The 14558-nt window shown below is 37.7% G+C and overlaps 1 protein-coding gene across 1 annotated transcript in view; it reads left to right on the top strand.

Moving 5' to 3' along the window:
* The window catches only part of cntnap5a (contactin associated protein family member 5a), a 288938-nt gene that overhangs the window by 259852 nt on the left and 14528 nt on the right, over positions 1 to 14558 (top strand). Inside the window, exons 21-23 of the mRNA XM_038301437.1 lie at positions 6998 to 7085; positions 7271 to 7471; positions 14413 to 14481. Coding sequence (XP_038157365.1) covers positions 6998 to 7085; positions 7271 to 7471; positions 14413 to 14481 — 358 coding nt within the window. The remainder of the gene's footprint in view (positions 1 to 6997; positions 7086 to 7270; positions 7472 to 14412; positions 14482 to 14558) is intronic.

The following is a 14558-nucleotide window of genomic DNA, read 5'->3' as shown; positions in this document are numbered from 1 at the left end:
GCCTTTAGGATAAGCATAGAGTAATATGAACTGAGCAAGTCAAACAACACTTTAATTTCCTAATTCAAACATCCTATAGAATTAACATTAGCCAACAGTTCAGCTAATGTTAGCGATGTTACCCCCGTTACAATTAAGCCTTACATCGATGCCCACTCTGCCCGCATCCCCGTCGGACAAGATGCTGTCAGTGAACGGGAAGGTGCCTCTTCAGCCTTGGCCAAAGATTTCGGTACAACTTTGGATGACGACAGCAGCTATGCTAGCTGGACGTGGGCCATTGCTATTGTTGGACGTCGTAAATTATGTTAATAACATCAGTGCTTAAAAGTACTGTGTTAGGAGAATATATCACTTTTGATGTGTTGTAAATGCAGTTTTATGTTAAATATTTGTATGCTACATATTGCTTTATTAAATAATTTGAATGATGAATTCCAATCATATTATATATGTATACATATCTGATGAGTTGCACTAAAATAGTCTTTATTTCAATTTAAGAGTTTATCAACTTTTCAGTTTATAACGATTAGTTTCGATGCGTTTGATTTTTATTGTTAAATCTAAGCTGAAATATGAAAAAGGATGTCAAATTCACTTCTAAAATGTTTTATTTAAATAAATGTTTTAAAAAAATAACTGAAACACCATGTTTGCCTCATCTGTATTTTATATCCATACAGGCTGCCTGTTTGACCAGTGATACCAATAATTTAATAGAGGGCCACACAAACTGTTAAACAGGTGTCATCCATGTGGATGGATTCAGGAATAAGGAATAGTTCGCTCAAAATCCATAATTGTTTCTCACTTTGTAACCCTTCCCAGACTAAAATATGTAATTTACCTTATTTCTCATTTAGTTCATTCTGTTTAGTTTATAATGTAAACATAAGTAAGTTATTAAGAGGTTTTATAATGTTTGGCTTTTGGGAATCCTTTCAATAATCTTCATAATGTCAGTGATGATGTCTCAGATTTTGTTGAAGTACTTGTTTCTTTTTGTTTGCTTGTTTGTTTGTGCTGTATCACAGAGTTTAAGCAATTCCCCAGATATTGTTGAAATAAGACTAAAACAAAGACTATGAAAATGTTAAGGAATAAAATACTTTTTATATGATGGAGTATTATAAAAGAAAACTCACATGAAACAAAACTCACACCATAGAGAATGAGAAAAAAAATACTTAATTCTGTTTCAACGTAGGACATTGGTACAAATGTACATTATTAAACTAACTTCACGGTTAAACACACAAACTGGGCTTTAGGCATTTATATCTTTTCAGGGATTTTTTATATTGTTGTTTTAGAAAGTAAAACTTTCACTCAAGGCTACTGAAGAAAGTTCCATGTTTGATTTTACTCCTACACCGCAGGCTGCCCACTCGATGAATGGTCCTAGATTGGCTCTACACTCAGAATGCACTGGTTGTCTTAATCTTCCCAGCTGGTGTCGTTCAATGGGTGCGTTGGCTAAATGGCTGCACGTTTCTGGCAGATTATATTTGTATTCCCAGTAGAGATCTCACTTCTAATTCTTTCACTATTCTTTGTGCCCTAAACGAAAACTTTCAAAGACTATCCAGAAGCCTGTAAAAGCTTGATCAAACTAAGAAGAAATTATCACATTTAACATGAAATTAACCACATTTTTAAAATGATTTTATAAAGAATTTAAAGTATCAGCTGTATTTTCCTTATACCACCTTTCTTTATTTGTTTGCAACACTGAATCCCATAACCTTGAACAGGATTATAAAAAAGATGGAGTCCTTTGCATGGATGATAATTCATTGGTGTTGAATGTCAAATAAGTTTTGCAAAAGCTACAGAGTGGGTGTGGGTCTTTTAGATTCAACAGTACACAGTACACAGTCTACGGACCCAAATACGCTGCAATATAGGGTAAGTCTAAGTTTTATAGCAGGTTGCAGCAAAGGTGACAAAAGATATGGCTCTGTATTTGGACTTATTTTTAAAAGTGCTAATTTAAGCTTCTGTATTTTATTAAATGGTATTGTAAATAAATTAAAGCATAGCTTGTAGAGAGTATTACCAAGTGACGAACTTCCATGCCCCTGTCAAGAAAGAAAAGAAGGTTTTGAAAATTAAGAAGAAAAAAAAATGGGCAAAATATTTTTCTACAAAAAGTGTTAAGGATTTTTGGCCTAACGATTAGAGAAGTGCGCTTATGCTCTGAAAAGGTTTCTCGATCCAAACAGCCTGAACTCTGGGTTCCTGAGCAAGACCCTTAACACCACAATGCTCCCCGGGCGCCACACAATTGCAGCCCAATGCTCCCCAAGGGGATGGATTAAATGCAGAGAGTGAATTTCCCCATTGTGGGACGATAAAGGGATTTACACTTTTACAAATATTTTTTCTACAAAGTGCTGATCTAAAAAAGTACATCAATATATTTTACAAATATATTTGGCCATTTACATTGAATAGTGGCTATTAATTTTTTCATCCATCTTTTGGTGCCTATCTTCATTAGCGAAAAGCGTGGTACACCAGGTCAGTAGTCTGTCACATAATTGACTAAATAAACAACAACAAAAAATGGTTTCTTACTAATTACTTAACTATTGTATAGGATATAACAAAACAGAAAGCAATTAGGTCACTGAATAAAACAAGATGACAGTTTAATTTCCAATGTGCAGAGATGTAAAACTACCATGTAAAACAGACTCTGACATGCTGTCACACTATTTGCCACTTTGTTATAATAGGGTGGTAATAAAGTGGACGCCAACTGTGTTACAGCTCTGTTTTGTAATCGAGTATTAAGTGCTTTGCGAACGGAGACCCTCATTACTCACAAGGGAATGCTAAAAACTTGTCTTAATTTAAAACTATAACCCACAACAACCTAACCTGCTTATTACCAGCATGTTTTTCATTTTTCATGTTAAAAACATTATCGATAATGCACTACTTTTCTATCATTACACTTTCTCGCCTTCAAAGCACACCAGAGAAGTTGACGTTGCTTCGCCATGCAGTACCACTAAAAAGGCACTATTTAGGTGAAAAATCTAAGGAGTTCATAAAGTGTTTATGTTTATAAACAACGCCACAAAAAGTGAATTCTCTATCCTTGTTGCCATTAAGTCGTGTGAATAATCCTAGACTGGACTACTTAATGGTGCCAGCACTACAAAAAAAAAATTATAATAATTAAGCAGGGGTTAAACTAAGATACGTATGTAAATTGTAAACACAGTCATGTGAATTGTAAAGACTGTCAGTCCAGAAAAGTTCAAAGCGTCACTTGCACAGTTTCATAGCACTTTGCCGCATTTAACTAAGCCCCACAATAAAATGCTCCATATAACAGAAGTAAAAGTTAAAGGTAGGTAAACGAATTAGAGTAGTGCCATAGACAAAAGTGCAAGGAATATCTAGGAGTACCAGCAAAAACCTCCTACCAGCCTTGACAGGGTAAGAAGTCAGAGTTCCCCACTGGAAGCTCTTGAGGGAGAATTTCTTGTTAGTTTCTTTCTCTAGCTTACATCACTTTAGACCCAACAGCTTGGCCTGAATAAAAACAGGACCATTACAAAGGTCTAAATAATGTTAAGTTCACCAGTTATACAATACACCATGTGTATTATATAAATTAAAAAATCACATTTGCTGGTAAGTCATGCAGATTACTACCAAAAATACAAATAAAGAGGATTGGTAAATTAATTAACATCTATTATCATTTAGGTGTAATACAATCATATTAAAAGATCATCGTACCAAAAAGAAAGCAGCTTAGTACATATAGTGTGGTTCAGAGTGTAAATACATCTAATAACATAGACTAAAAGACAATGCCTTTTAATATTAAATGAAATTAAATCTGGGTGATGGAGCCACAGGATCAGCTATATGACACTGCTGCTACATCTGATCAACAGATTCCTCCAGTCATGGCTAACCCAGACACTGCAGATACATTTATCCTAAATTATTCATTCATCAGTTTATCATTGCTGTTGAAGGAATTTTCTTTATTGCAATTATCAGGATTGTTTTACCACCCAACACCAAGACAAGTACTCTGCAGCTGGATGACAAGATAAGGCACTGAAGGTCAGCTAAAGGTTTCTTGCAGGTGTCATGTTGCTTTGTAACCACATTTTCCTGTGACCTTTACTAAGTGGTTTTTGTGGCCTTATTCCCAGATGTTGTAAGAATACCAAATGTATCTTAGACGTCTCTAGAACTTTAAATTACTTATGTATCTCTAAATGTTGTTGTTTTTTTGTAGGGTTGTAGGGAGTTTAAAGAATAGTTGGTATTTTGCTCTCCTGCTTCTTCCGGGACCGGGTCATGAGTGTCAGTGGAGACTCCCAGACTTCCTTTTCCACAGACTCCTCCTCTGCTGGGGGAAGCCAGAGGCGCACCCAGGCCTGAGAGACATATACCCTCCAGCTTGTCCTGGGTCGTCCCTTGGGCCTCTTCCTGGTGGGGAATGCCTGGAACACCTGAGGGAGCATCCGAAAAAGGTGTCCCAGCCACCTCAGCTGCCTCCTTTCAATGTGAAGGAGAAGCGGCTCTACTCTAAATACCTCCTGAATGACCCAACACCTCCTTAGCTCCTCCTCCCTCCTATCACTGTGAAGAAAGCTTGCTTTTCATGTACTTTATGACCATAGGCGAGGGTAAATCAAAATATATGCCTTTTTGCACAGCCTTGATGAAACAGTTAGAGATGTATACACAATTTTATGCTTTAGCATGTCATGGAGCTATTCTGTCATCTGAAATCAAAAGTGCAGCAAAACTATATATATACCAAGACACCGACATCTAAGTTTAGCTTTAGAATATAAGTTTTTTTATTGTCTCATATCAGATAACTTAAAGTATATTAGCAGCAAACAAGAAAAAGGTTTACAACAGAGGAAGCAATGCTGTACGGATATTAAAAACTGGCATGCTCAGATAAATCAAATGTGCAGTTAAGCAGGGTGAAACTGCTCAAAATGAGCATGAATAAATATAAACAAGAAACAAACCATTCCTTAGAACTGGAAAACTGTGCAATAAAGAGCATGGATTTAATGATAAAGGTAATAAAGCCTTTGGGAGAGCGGTGGGAGAAAGGGCATCTTAGCAGCTAGCTCAGCAGCTGATGGACCATGCATGGAGAGGGAGACATTTTCCAAATGTGATGTTATTTTCAACAGTGTGTTTGTCTCCCACAACATAGCTGGGCTTCCTGATGGCCTTCCTATATATACACTTTTGCATCTACAAAATAAACCCTATAAGATGGCTGATGCCACCACAGAGTCAAAAAAGGACTTGAGGAGCACACCATGATCTCAGTCACCTCAGCAGGGAAAGGCTGATCTGACCCTCACTGTAAAGAACATCAGTGTTTTTCCTCCATTTCAGTTTTTTATGATGAACACCCAGGTATCTGTGGGAGTCCAATGTTCCCTGGCTGTTCCTGTGGGAATCCATCTAGCTCTTCAGCTTTCTTTGCACCAAGTTCTATGCACAGTTTTTGTTCAAGAATTATTTTCACCTAGAATAAGGTCTGCTATCATATATTAATCCAAGAACTTATAAAGGTGGGGGCCAGGACAGGCGGTTTATGTAGATGATAAAGAGAAAAGGTGCCAATCTTGTTCTCTGCTAGACTGGTATAGGAGACCAGTTGCTTCAAGACGCAGCCCATATCTTCACGTCATCTGGACTGACAGTGAGATAGTCAGGTATCGATTGAGGCAGACATCAAGGCTGGATGATATTAGAACAATGGAAAAATCTTCAGTCTTTAGCTTGTGGCTAAGATGCTGCTTATCCTTGAACAAAGGGAACCATCTTCTGAGTCTAGGTGCTGGTTGCCCCTCCAGGACCTAGAAGTATGTATTAGAAATCTTAGGGTGTATATGACATCCTTTCTTGTATATCTTTTTATTAATTATGGTGCTTTGTCAAACAAAGGTTAGAAACATGTGATTGTGATAGTTTGCCTGTTTATCTGTCAGGTTGGGTTTTGGGCTGCCCCCTTTCCTGGATAATCTCAGGCTCCTCACCAAATGTGGAACCTTTTCACCACCACATTCCCTATTGCTGGTTGGTGGTTCTGCCCACCAGTGTGTTGATGGTTTTTTGGAGGTGTGTTTGCTCACTCCAGGCCTAGGGTCCCTGTGCTTCTCACTGGAGCAGCACAACCATGGTGTCCGTTTACTGTTGCTGTTTTCTCGCTTTTTTCTCTTTTTGCAGGTGTAGGAATAAACTTCTTTGATTTTATTTTGTATTTTCTTTGCCCTGTCCACTATTTCTTTTCATTCTCTCTCTTTTAACCTTTTAACCCCATCACTGTCTCTTTTTCTTCCTGCTCTCTTTCCTTTTTGTAGCTATGTCAGTGTCCAATGGATTTCAGATAATCCCAAAGCAAATCCTGTTACAATATTTAATGAATATATCATTGGAGCGTTATAGTGGACGCTGTAATGCTCCAATTCTGAACGTAAATCTTTGCTTCTTCTGGGTACCCAGACAATTCTGAGTGTTATCCTTAAATATGAATATTTAAAGCTATTTGATAATGTTTACAATATTTAATTTTTGTGCAACTCTAATATTAGAAACATTAGAAATTGGAAGGGACTTAGCATGCAGTCCTCCAAATACGGTGCCCTTTCAGCTGCAGAGAAAATGTTTTAAAAAAAACTGATTTCTTTGTAGAAAAACCCTGATGTGTTGACAGCAGTGGACAAAAAAAAAATCCTGCAGTGTTTCATTCCACATCATTGTGTTAAGTACTGCATCTGAGTCAGCATGGCAGAGCACAGAAGAGAGGTCAAAATCACTTCGGCACTCAGCCGTGGGCAGAGAAGGTTTTATGTGAAGCTGCAGAGAACACAAATATCAATCTATAAAATATTATAGTGAGCTGCTGATGTTGCAGCCGTTAGCTCGGTTTACATTTCGTGTAATTGCCTTGTTATTTGATTTCTCTCCACTCAACCAGATCGACCAGGACATCCACAGAAAGTACACACTGTCATCTGATGCAGAGCTGATCTTAATCAGATCCTTGACGCTGGGCAAAGTCATCAGTAAGTCCTCCAATCTAAGGAAAAGTGCTGAGAAACTTGCTGCACTACTTGTATTGAAGCCATTCATCTTTGCCTGTCACCATTCCTTTGTCATTCCTGACAGTGTTTAATCAGAAATTAATGTGATTCTGAGAAATTAATCATTCAGCGGCTTGTCTTTTCCTCTCTGAACCACGTCTCCACAGGAATGGAGAGCTTTGATGAAGAGGTGGTTAAAGCGGCTTCCAGAGGTTTTGTCGGCTGTCTCTCCTCAGTGCAGTTCAACCACGTCGCTCCGCTCAAGGCAGCACTGACCAATCGGGGGAGCTCCCTTATCACTATTCGAGGTCCTCTTGTCCAGTCAAATTGCGGAGCTTTGGCTGAGTCCACCTCACACATTCTGCAAGGTAAAACACACACAAATACCAACCATTTAATACTGTATAAACACCATTTCCGAGAGTAATAAGTTCAAATTAAGAAGTCAAATGATTGAGGTGGAGCATCGTAAACAGAACCAATCATGCATACAACATAAATAGCAAAAAATAAACAGAATTCGATTTTTTCAATATGAAGCAAACCTTCAATGATGGCAGTAAGTCAGTAAAGCTGTGGAATATGATGCCCTCCAGGCTGCACACGAGCTGTTTTTCTTTTTTTTTTTCTCTGCTGCACATTTATCTTGTCATTAATTAACGACACAATAAAGCTATACGGCTCTGACGGATTGTCCTTGTTTTAAGGTGAAACTCTTCTCCTGTTAATAAGCTTTTGTTTCCTCTTTTCAAGAGATTAAGTCTTCTACTGCTGCACATATTTGCTTTCATTTCTTCTGGAGGTCTCGTGTGTCGATGATAGCAAAAGAAAAGAACCAATAAGGTTTTCTATATTAGGTCTATGCTACTGTGACAGTTCGGCAAATAACACTGAATTCATAGCAAATAAAAAAAGGCAGGAATATAGGAATATAGTGGGTGGATGCCTCGGTTTTTAATTAAATTTTGAAATGTTTGTTAATTTAGAAGAAATTACATGGCAGTCTTTAAGGAAACATAAGTATTCAATTTCTACAATTCAGAGACTAACAAAGAACTTGTTTTACATTTTCTTTCTTAACATGTCTATTTACAACCTCACAGTGCATACAGATTCTTTTTATATACAAAAATGTAAAGAATATATCCAGAACTATCTGACACACATAAAATAATTAAACATCAGATGGGAGTATGGAGTACCTGGCCCTTTAATAAGGGCTGTTACTGTATAGTAGCAGCCATTCAAAATAGCCCTGGTCAAACGCCAGCCGAATGGCAGCCCACTTCCCTCCAACTCCCAGCGAAATCCCCTTCAACTTTCAGCCACTGGATTGAGCCCCTCTTGCATATTTTGTACTCTGACTTCACACTTTCACTGAATTACAGGGTCTAACCAGGAGATGATGCTTCTCTTTAGATCTTAATGTCCACAAATGATGACAGAAAGAATATTTTAGTACAAATAATGATGTTTGAAAAGGAATTGAAGGGGATCAGCCAAGGACCCATCAAGGACTCCGCCAAGGTTGCCCTTTGTTACCGATTCTGTTCATAACTTTTATGGAGAGAATTTCTAGGTGCAGCCAAGGTGTTGAGGGGATCCGTTATGGTGGCTTTCGGGTTGCATCTCTGTTATTCACAGATGCCGTGATTCTATTGGCTTCATCAGGGTGTGATCTACAGCTCTCACTAGAGTGGTTTGCATCCGAGTGTGAAGAAGCCGGGATGAGGATCAGTGGCTCCAAATGCGAGACCATGGTCTTAAGCTGGAAAAGCGTAGAGTGCCTTGCCCAGGTTTGGGAGGATGTACTGCCTCTAGTTGAGAAGTTTAAGTATCTTGGGTCTTGTTCACGAATGAGGGGACGTCGGAACAGGAGATCGACAGGTATATTGGTGCGGCATCTGCTGGGAAGACACTGCACCGGTCCGTTGTGGTGAAGAGAGAGCTGAGCCAAAAGGTAAAGCTCTTGATTCACCGGTCGATCTACGTTCCTACTCTCATCTATGGTCTTGAGCTTTGCGTCATGACCGAAAGAACAAGATCCCCGCTACAAGTGGCTGAAATTAGTTTTCTCCATAATGTGTCTGGGCTCTACCTTAGTGATAGGGTGAGGAGCCCAGTCATCTGGGGAGGACTCAGAGTAGAACAGCTTCCCTCCATGTCGAGAGGAGCCAGTTGAGGTGGCTTAGGCATCTGGTTAGGATCCCTTCTGGATGCCTCACTGGTTTGGTGTTCCTGGCACATCCCAACAGGAGGAGACCCAAAGAGAGACCCAGGACATGCTGGAAGGACTATGTTTCTCGGCTGCCTTAGAACGCCTTGGGATTCCCCCCGGAGGAGTTGGCCCAAGTGGCTGGGGGGTCTTGCTAACCTTAGAATGGGCCTGGTATGTTTACATCCTGAAGAAGAATTGCTAAATTGCTTGTACCAGAAAAAAATTATGTTTTTAATTCTATGATATATAATACGTTTTACCAATGATTAAAAAAAGAAAATAATTTTTTCCACTCCTCACTGATGAATTGCAACTTCCTGGGCGCTGAGGTTTATGGAAGAAAAACATTGGAATCTGCCTTTTTTATAACAACGAATTTTAAACACTGAATTTTTTTAGACATTGAATTCCTTACACTACGCTGCAAAAAAATTCAGCTGCAAAAAATTCACCAGCAAAAATTCAGCTGCAAAAATTCAGTAGCTAACTGATGTTTTGTAATTCTATCTGTAAGAAAAAAACCGTCCTCATTCAGCTGTAGAACAGCGCCGTTGTGTCATGTGACGAAATGAGCTAATTTAGATTGCTTTGGCTTGAGTTTACCAAAAGGTCAAAATAGGCCGAATTTTTGCAGCTGAATTTTTTTAACACCGAATTTTTTGCAGCTGAATTTTTACAAGATAAAAATTGAGTGTAAGGAATTCAATGTCTAAAAATATTCAGTGTTTAAATTTCAGTGTTAAAAAAATTTGGTGTTTAAAATTCCGTGTTAAAAAAAAAGGCAGATTCCAATGAGACTGTTTTTCTTCCATAGAGGTTTGTTACGTAAATTACTTTTTCTGTTTTCAATTGACAGAGTTGTTGAAAGATACTTTTCTTTGCATTTTTTGTACTTTTATTTGATGATAATTTTACATTGTATGCAAATGAAAAGTGTTCAGAGGAGCCTCTTGTTCCCCTGACCTATAAAATGACTCGTCTGGAATTTGAGAGCCTCTAGACCATGAGTCACCAACCTGTCACTAGTGAGCTTCCAGTAGTGCTTCAGGCTCTTTTTACAGCTCTCCAAAGGTCATTGATATAAGAACACAAATTTTATATTCCATACTTGCTAAAAAACTTTCTAAGTTTTAGCCAACAGAAGCATTCTGTCTCCAGGTGTTCTGCCTTCTAATAACTTATTGATAGTTACCTTTTCACAACTCAGTTTAATTCAGTTTGATAGAATAAGTGTTATTGTTACTTATAGTTTTTTTTTTTAAAGGAGATGTTGTAGATGTTAACAGAGTTAAGCAGGAAGGATTTTCTATCTTTGCTATTGTTATTTCTCATTTGTGCTGTCGGCTGTCTATCATTGAAAGGACGTGAGAGGGATCAGGGGAAAGAGGCAATATTAAGTGCAGATTAGAGAGAAAGATTCACAAGAGCACAACTCATTCAAGTAAAAAATAGAGGGATTTTTTTTCTCAGAAATGGGAACAAGTGTTTGTCTAAGCAATGGGGTGAGACTAATGTTTCTAGAAGAATTTGGGTGGCATTTTTGCAAAGGTTATGAAAACTTTCCATGGTATTGTCTGAGGGGAAACCCCTTTTGTGTAGTGATAGTAAAAGAAGTACACAGGGTGCTATGGAAATACCAGTCTTTACTAATAAAACCTACAAAGAAGCCCAGTGCATCGACTCAGGCATTATGTAAAATGCTAAACATTTTGACTGAGGGTAGAATGCTGTTCAAAGTTTAAAGGGCCAATAATTGCTGTGGTGGAAACCGTTGTAATGGGATAATTGGAATGAAGAAAATATATAAATATATATATATTTTGCATGTGTTTTTTGTTTTGCCAATATAGCTTTGGGAACAGATTTCCCAGAGCTAGATGATAGCCCCACAGATTTGCTTAGAAAAGCAAACCTTTATGACGGTTGCCTTAAGGTTCCGCTTGGTATATGAAACTTTATTGAAAACTATTTAGGGAGCAAAATGGTATACGACAGACACGGAGACGGAAAGGGAGGTGAAAGCGAAAGAGGGGATAATAACTAATGGGTGAGATAAAAACAGAGAGAGGAAAGAAGGAATGGAAAGAGAGAAAATAAAACAAACAGCAAAAATAGACAACACAGAAGATATACGATAACTCGTAGAAGTGTGCTTCCATACCTGTATGAGAGGAGAGGGAAAGAAAACAGAGAGCACAACTACAGGAAAAAGTAGACAACAGACAACAAAAGTAAACATCAAAAAGAGCTTCAAGAGTAGCTGGTATCCCTTACATGTCGAGCTGTGTGGAAGGCAATGCTTATAGTGACTACACACTATTATTCACTGTGGTATATATCTGTAGCTGCCGCTTAGTATTTAGTATTATCCATGAGCACCTGGCACCAATCTCCAGTGCTATGTATGCATGGGAGTGGGTGGCCCCTGACTCGCCCTACGGGGGCCTGGATCGAGAAAGAGGCAATGCCGGCCCCTGTCTATTTCTTCATTTAGGCCAAAGTTAAAATTGCCCCTGATAATAAATGAAGTATTTCAATGTTCCAACAGAGCTGTGAAGAAAGAGCCAAAGAATGAAGGGTTATCTAATTTTTTGACATAAATGCTAAAAATACAAAAGTTTTGGTTATCTATAAATATCTTTATTGTTATAAATCTACCCTAGGTCTGTAAATAATAGTAATACTGAGAAATTTATATTTTTGTGAACTGAGATACTTGCTTTTCTTTGCATAATGGTTTTGCAGGCAGAGATCACATGAGGGAATCCAGGTGATTAATGATTGTTTGCAGTTGCAGCTGATTTATGAGTGTCTTATAATTAGACAAAATCTGCCTGTAATCGAAAAAGCTGGTTAAAAATCTTTAAACCTTTTCTCTGTGGTGCCGGCTCCATGCCCATTCCAGTACTGGTATAAATGGTCTAATTTTTTGTTTTAATACTGCCATAGAGATTTCTCCCGAACCGTCCCTGAATGTGAAGTTTATCCACAGCCGCAGCGACCTGGATACCTTCCGATATGTATTTTTTTTCTGATGAGGAATAGAACTCTTCTTCGGTCAAGAATTTCTTAAGGAAATAGAGCATTAATGCTGAAGTGCTTTCTCTGCAGCATCTTTTTGCTTACAGTATAATGCTAAAATTTAGGAATTACAGTATAGCTCTAGGTCGGTTATCAGGTCTCTTACCTTTAAGTGAACGCGATGGAGTGAGATGTTTTTTACCTGGTAGATTTGGCACCTTCTCCTCTTGCAGCCCGTTCCGGGATGCCCGTGAATACCAAATTATGTCTCATAATACGGTCCTGCAGATCCTTTTCCTGTTCTCCTTGGACAGCTGTAACATTCCACCTGTGAGTTTTTTCACGTTCTCCTTAAGTGCCTTATTTTCTGCAGTAAGTGAAACTAGCTGAGCTTGACTGAATTCAAGGGATTCCCTCATAGTCTGGGATTCTTTATGGAGAATTTAAAATAGGGCAAGGCCAGAATGTCTGCGTAGTTTTCTTCTGAAGAGCTAGTGGAGCTGCTGCTAGCATTGTTGGCCTGGGATTTTTGTGTTTTGCCCATCATAATGTTGTCAACATCAACATAACTGTGCAGGCTCTCCAGTTTAAGTAGAAGAGGTGAATGCTAATTGATTTAACAATCCTTATAAGGGCTTAAATATATGTTTTAAACCTCTAAAGAGCTTTCCTTTATGACTTGATTGAAAAAAAGAGTTTTCTCCACTGCTTTTTTTTTAGTCTATTCATTGTTTTTTTTTTTTTTTTTTTTTTTAAGTGGCCCGTTGTGTCTTTTATATAATGTTATAGAAACAAATAAAAAATTTTAAAAAGTGTGAAATACTATTGGCAAGTTTATTATTATTATGTTTTAACAACAGTATCCAATAGAGATTTTTAAATAAAAGTAAAAGAAAACAAACAAACAAACAAAAAAAAACGCAACATGTGAAAAAAATTAGCTTGTACAGGAAATAGCTCTCCCATCATTTCTGGAATGCAAAGGGTATGTTAGTCTCAGCCCCTTTCTGTTTGCTGCAGCGAGGTCCTTCTCAGACAATGACCCAAAGCCCATAGATCTCAAAGGAGTTCATCACAACCACTCTCTAGGTGTCCTGGAGTGGCCAAAATTACAGACAGTATACTGATGGTGATCTGATTGAACAGCTCCAGAAAAATCTGAAAATGGCTGCAATGACTTCTCCAAACCAGCCAGATTAAGGTTGAAGTGTTCTGCAAAGAAGAATGTGCAAGACTGCTAAAAGATAGATGAGCTAAGCTCGAGGCATCATATTCAAAAAGACTTAAGTCTGGAAACACTGTCAAAGCTGAATCAGCAAAACATTAAGCAAAGGCTGTGAAAACTTACGTTAAAGTCATATATTTTTAAGTTTGCATTTTTTTATACATTTATAACAATCTCAACAGACTTTACCAATTTATCACATGGTCAAAATTAAGCATTGTGTATAGAACCTGGAGGGAATGGATTAAATCATTACCATTTAGAATAATGCGACATAAAAATGTGAAAAACGTAAAGTTCTGTGAATTCTTTCCAGATGCTCTGTACAAATAATATAAGATATTATTTGTTTTCCTACATGAAGGAAATAATATATATTTATTTCTCATATAACGATGTTGCAAGGTCATAATACCATAATTATAATAATAATGATTTAATGGGTTTAGCCTCTCCCACCTGCTTTAGAACAATGTGTTGAAATACTTTTCTATGTGCATTTATCTAGAAAGTCTGTACTTTATAAGAGCTTATTTGAGAAAGTAAACAGATTGTAATGCTCGTTTAAGTATACATGTGTGTGTACACTAGAGAGCCTTTTTATATCTAAAGGTGTCTGGAGAGTTTATATTCTTATATGCTGTGATGGACCTTATGTCAAGGAAAATGTTTCATAAACTTTCATAAAAGGCTTTACTAGCAGAAATATATTGTGCTGGCTTTAAATTAATTTTAGACTTGTTTTAGCAGGAAATAAGACAGAAAAAGAAACTCTCCGTTAAGATTCAGTGTCGTTTCTTTACAACAATAATTAGTGAATCTGTTTCTGATTTATGCTTCTTCAGATCAAGCTGCAAATGAAGATAAGGAGCAGCATGACAGCAACGCCCAGAAGGATTTGGCTGTAATAGCAGGTCTGTTTTCCCTCCTTTTTGCATTTTTTTTTTCTTTTTCTGGTTAATTGAAAATGAGCCACAGCTGTTTGTTTGTT

Source organism: Cyprinodon tularosa, unplaced genomic scaffold (genome assembly GCF_016077235.1).
Source record: "Cyprinodon tularosa strain WSP-4 unplaced genomic scaffold, ASM1607723v1 ctg467, whole genome shotgun sequence".
In the NCBI taxonomy this organism is placed as follows: Eukaryota; Metazoa; Chordata; class Actinopteri; order Cyprinodontiformes; family Cyprinodontidae; genus Cyprinodon; species Cyprinodon tularosa.
The sequence above is the reverse complement of the archived record's forward strand: the minus strand, read 5'-3'. Positions and strand labels throughout refer to the sequence as shown.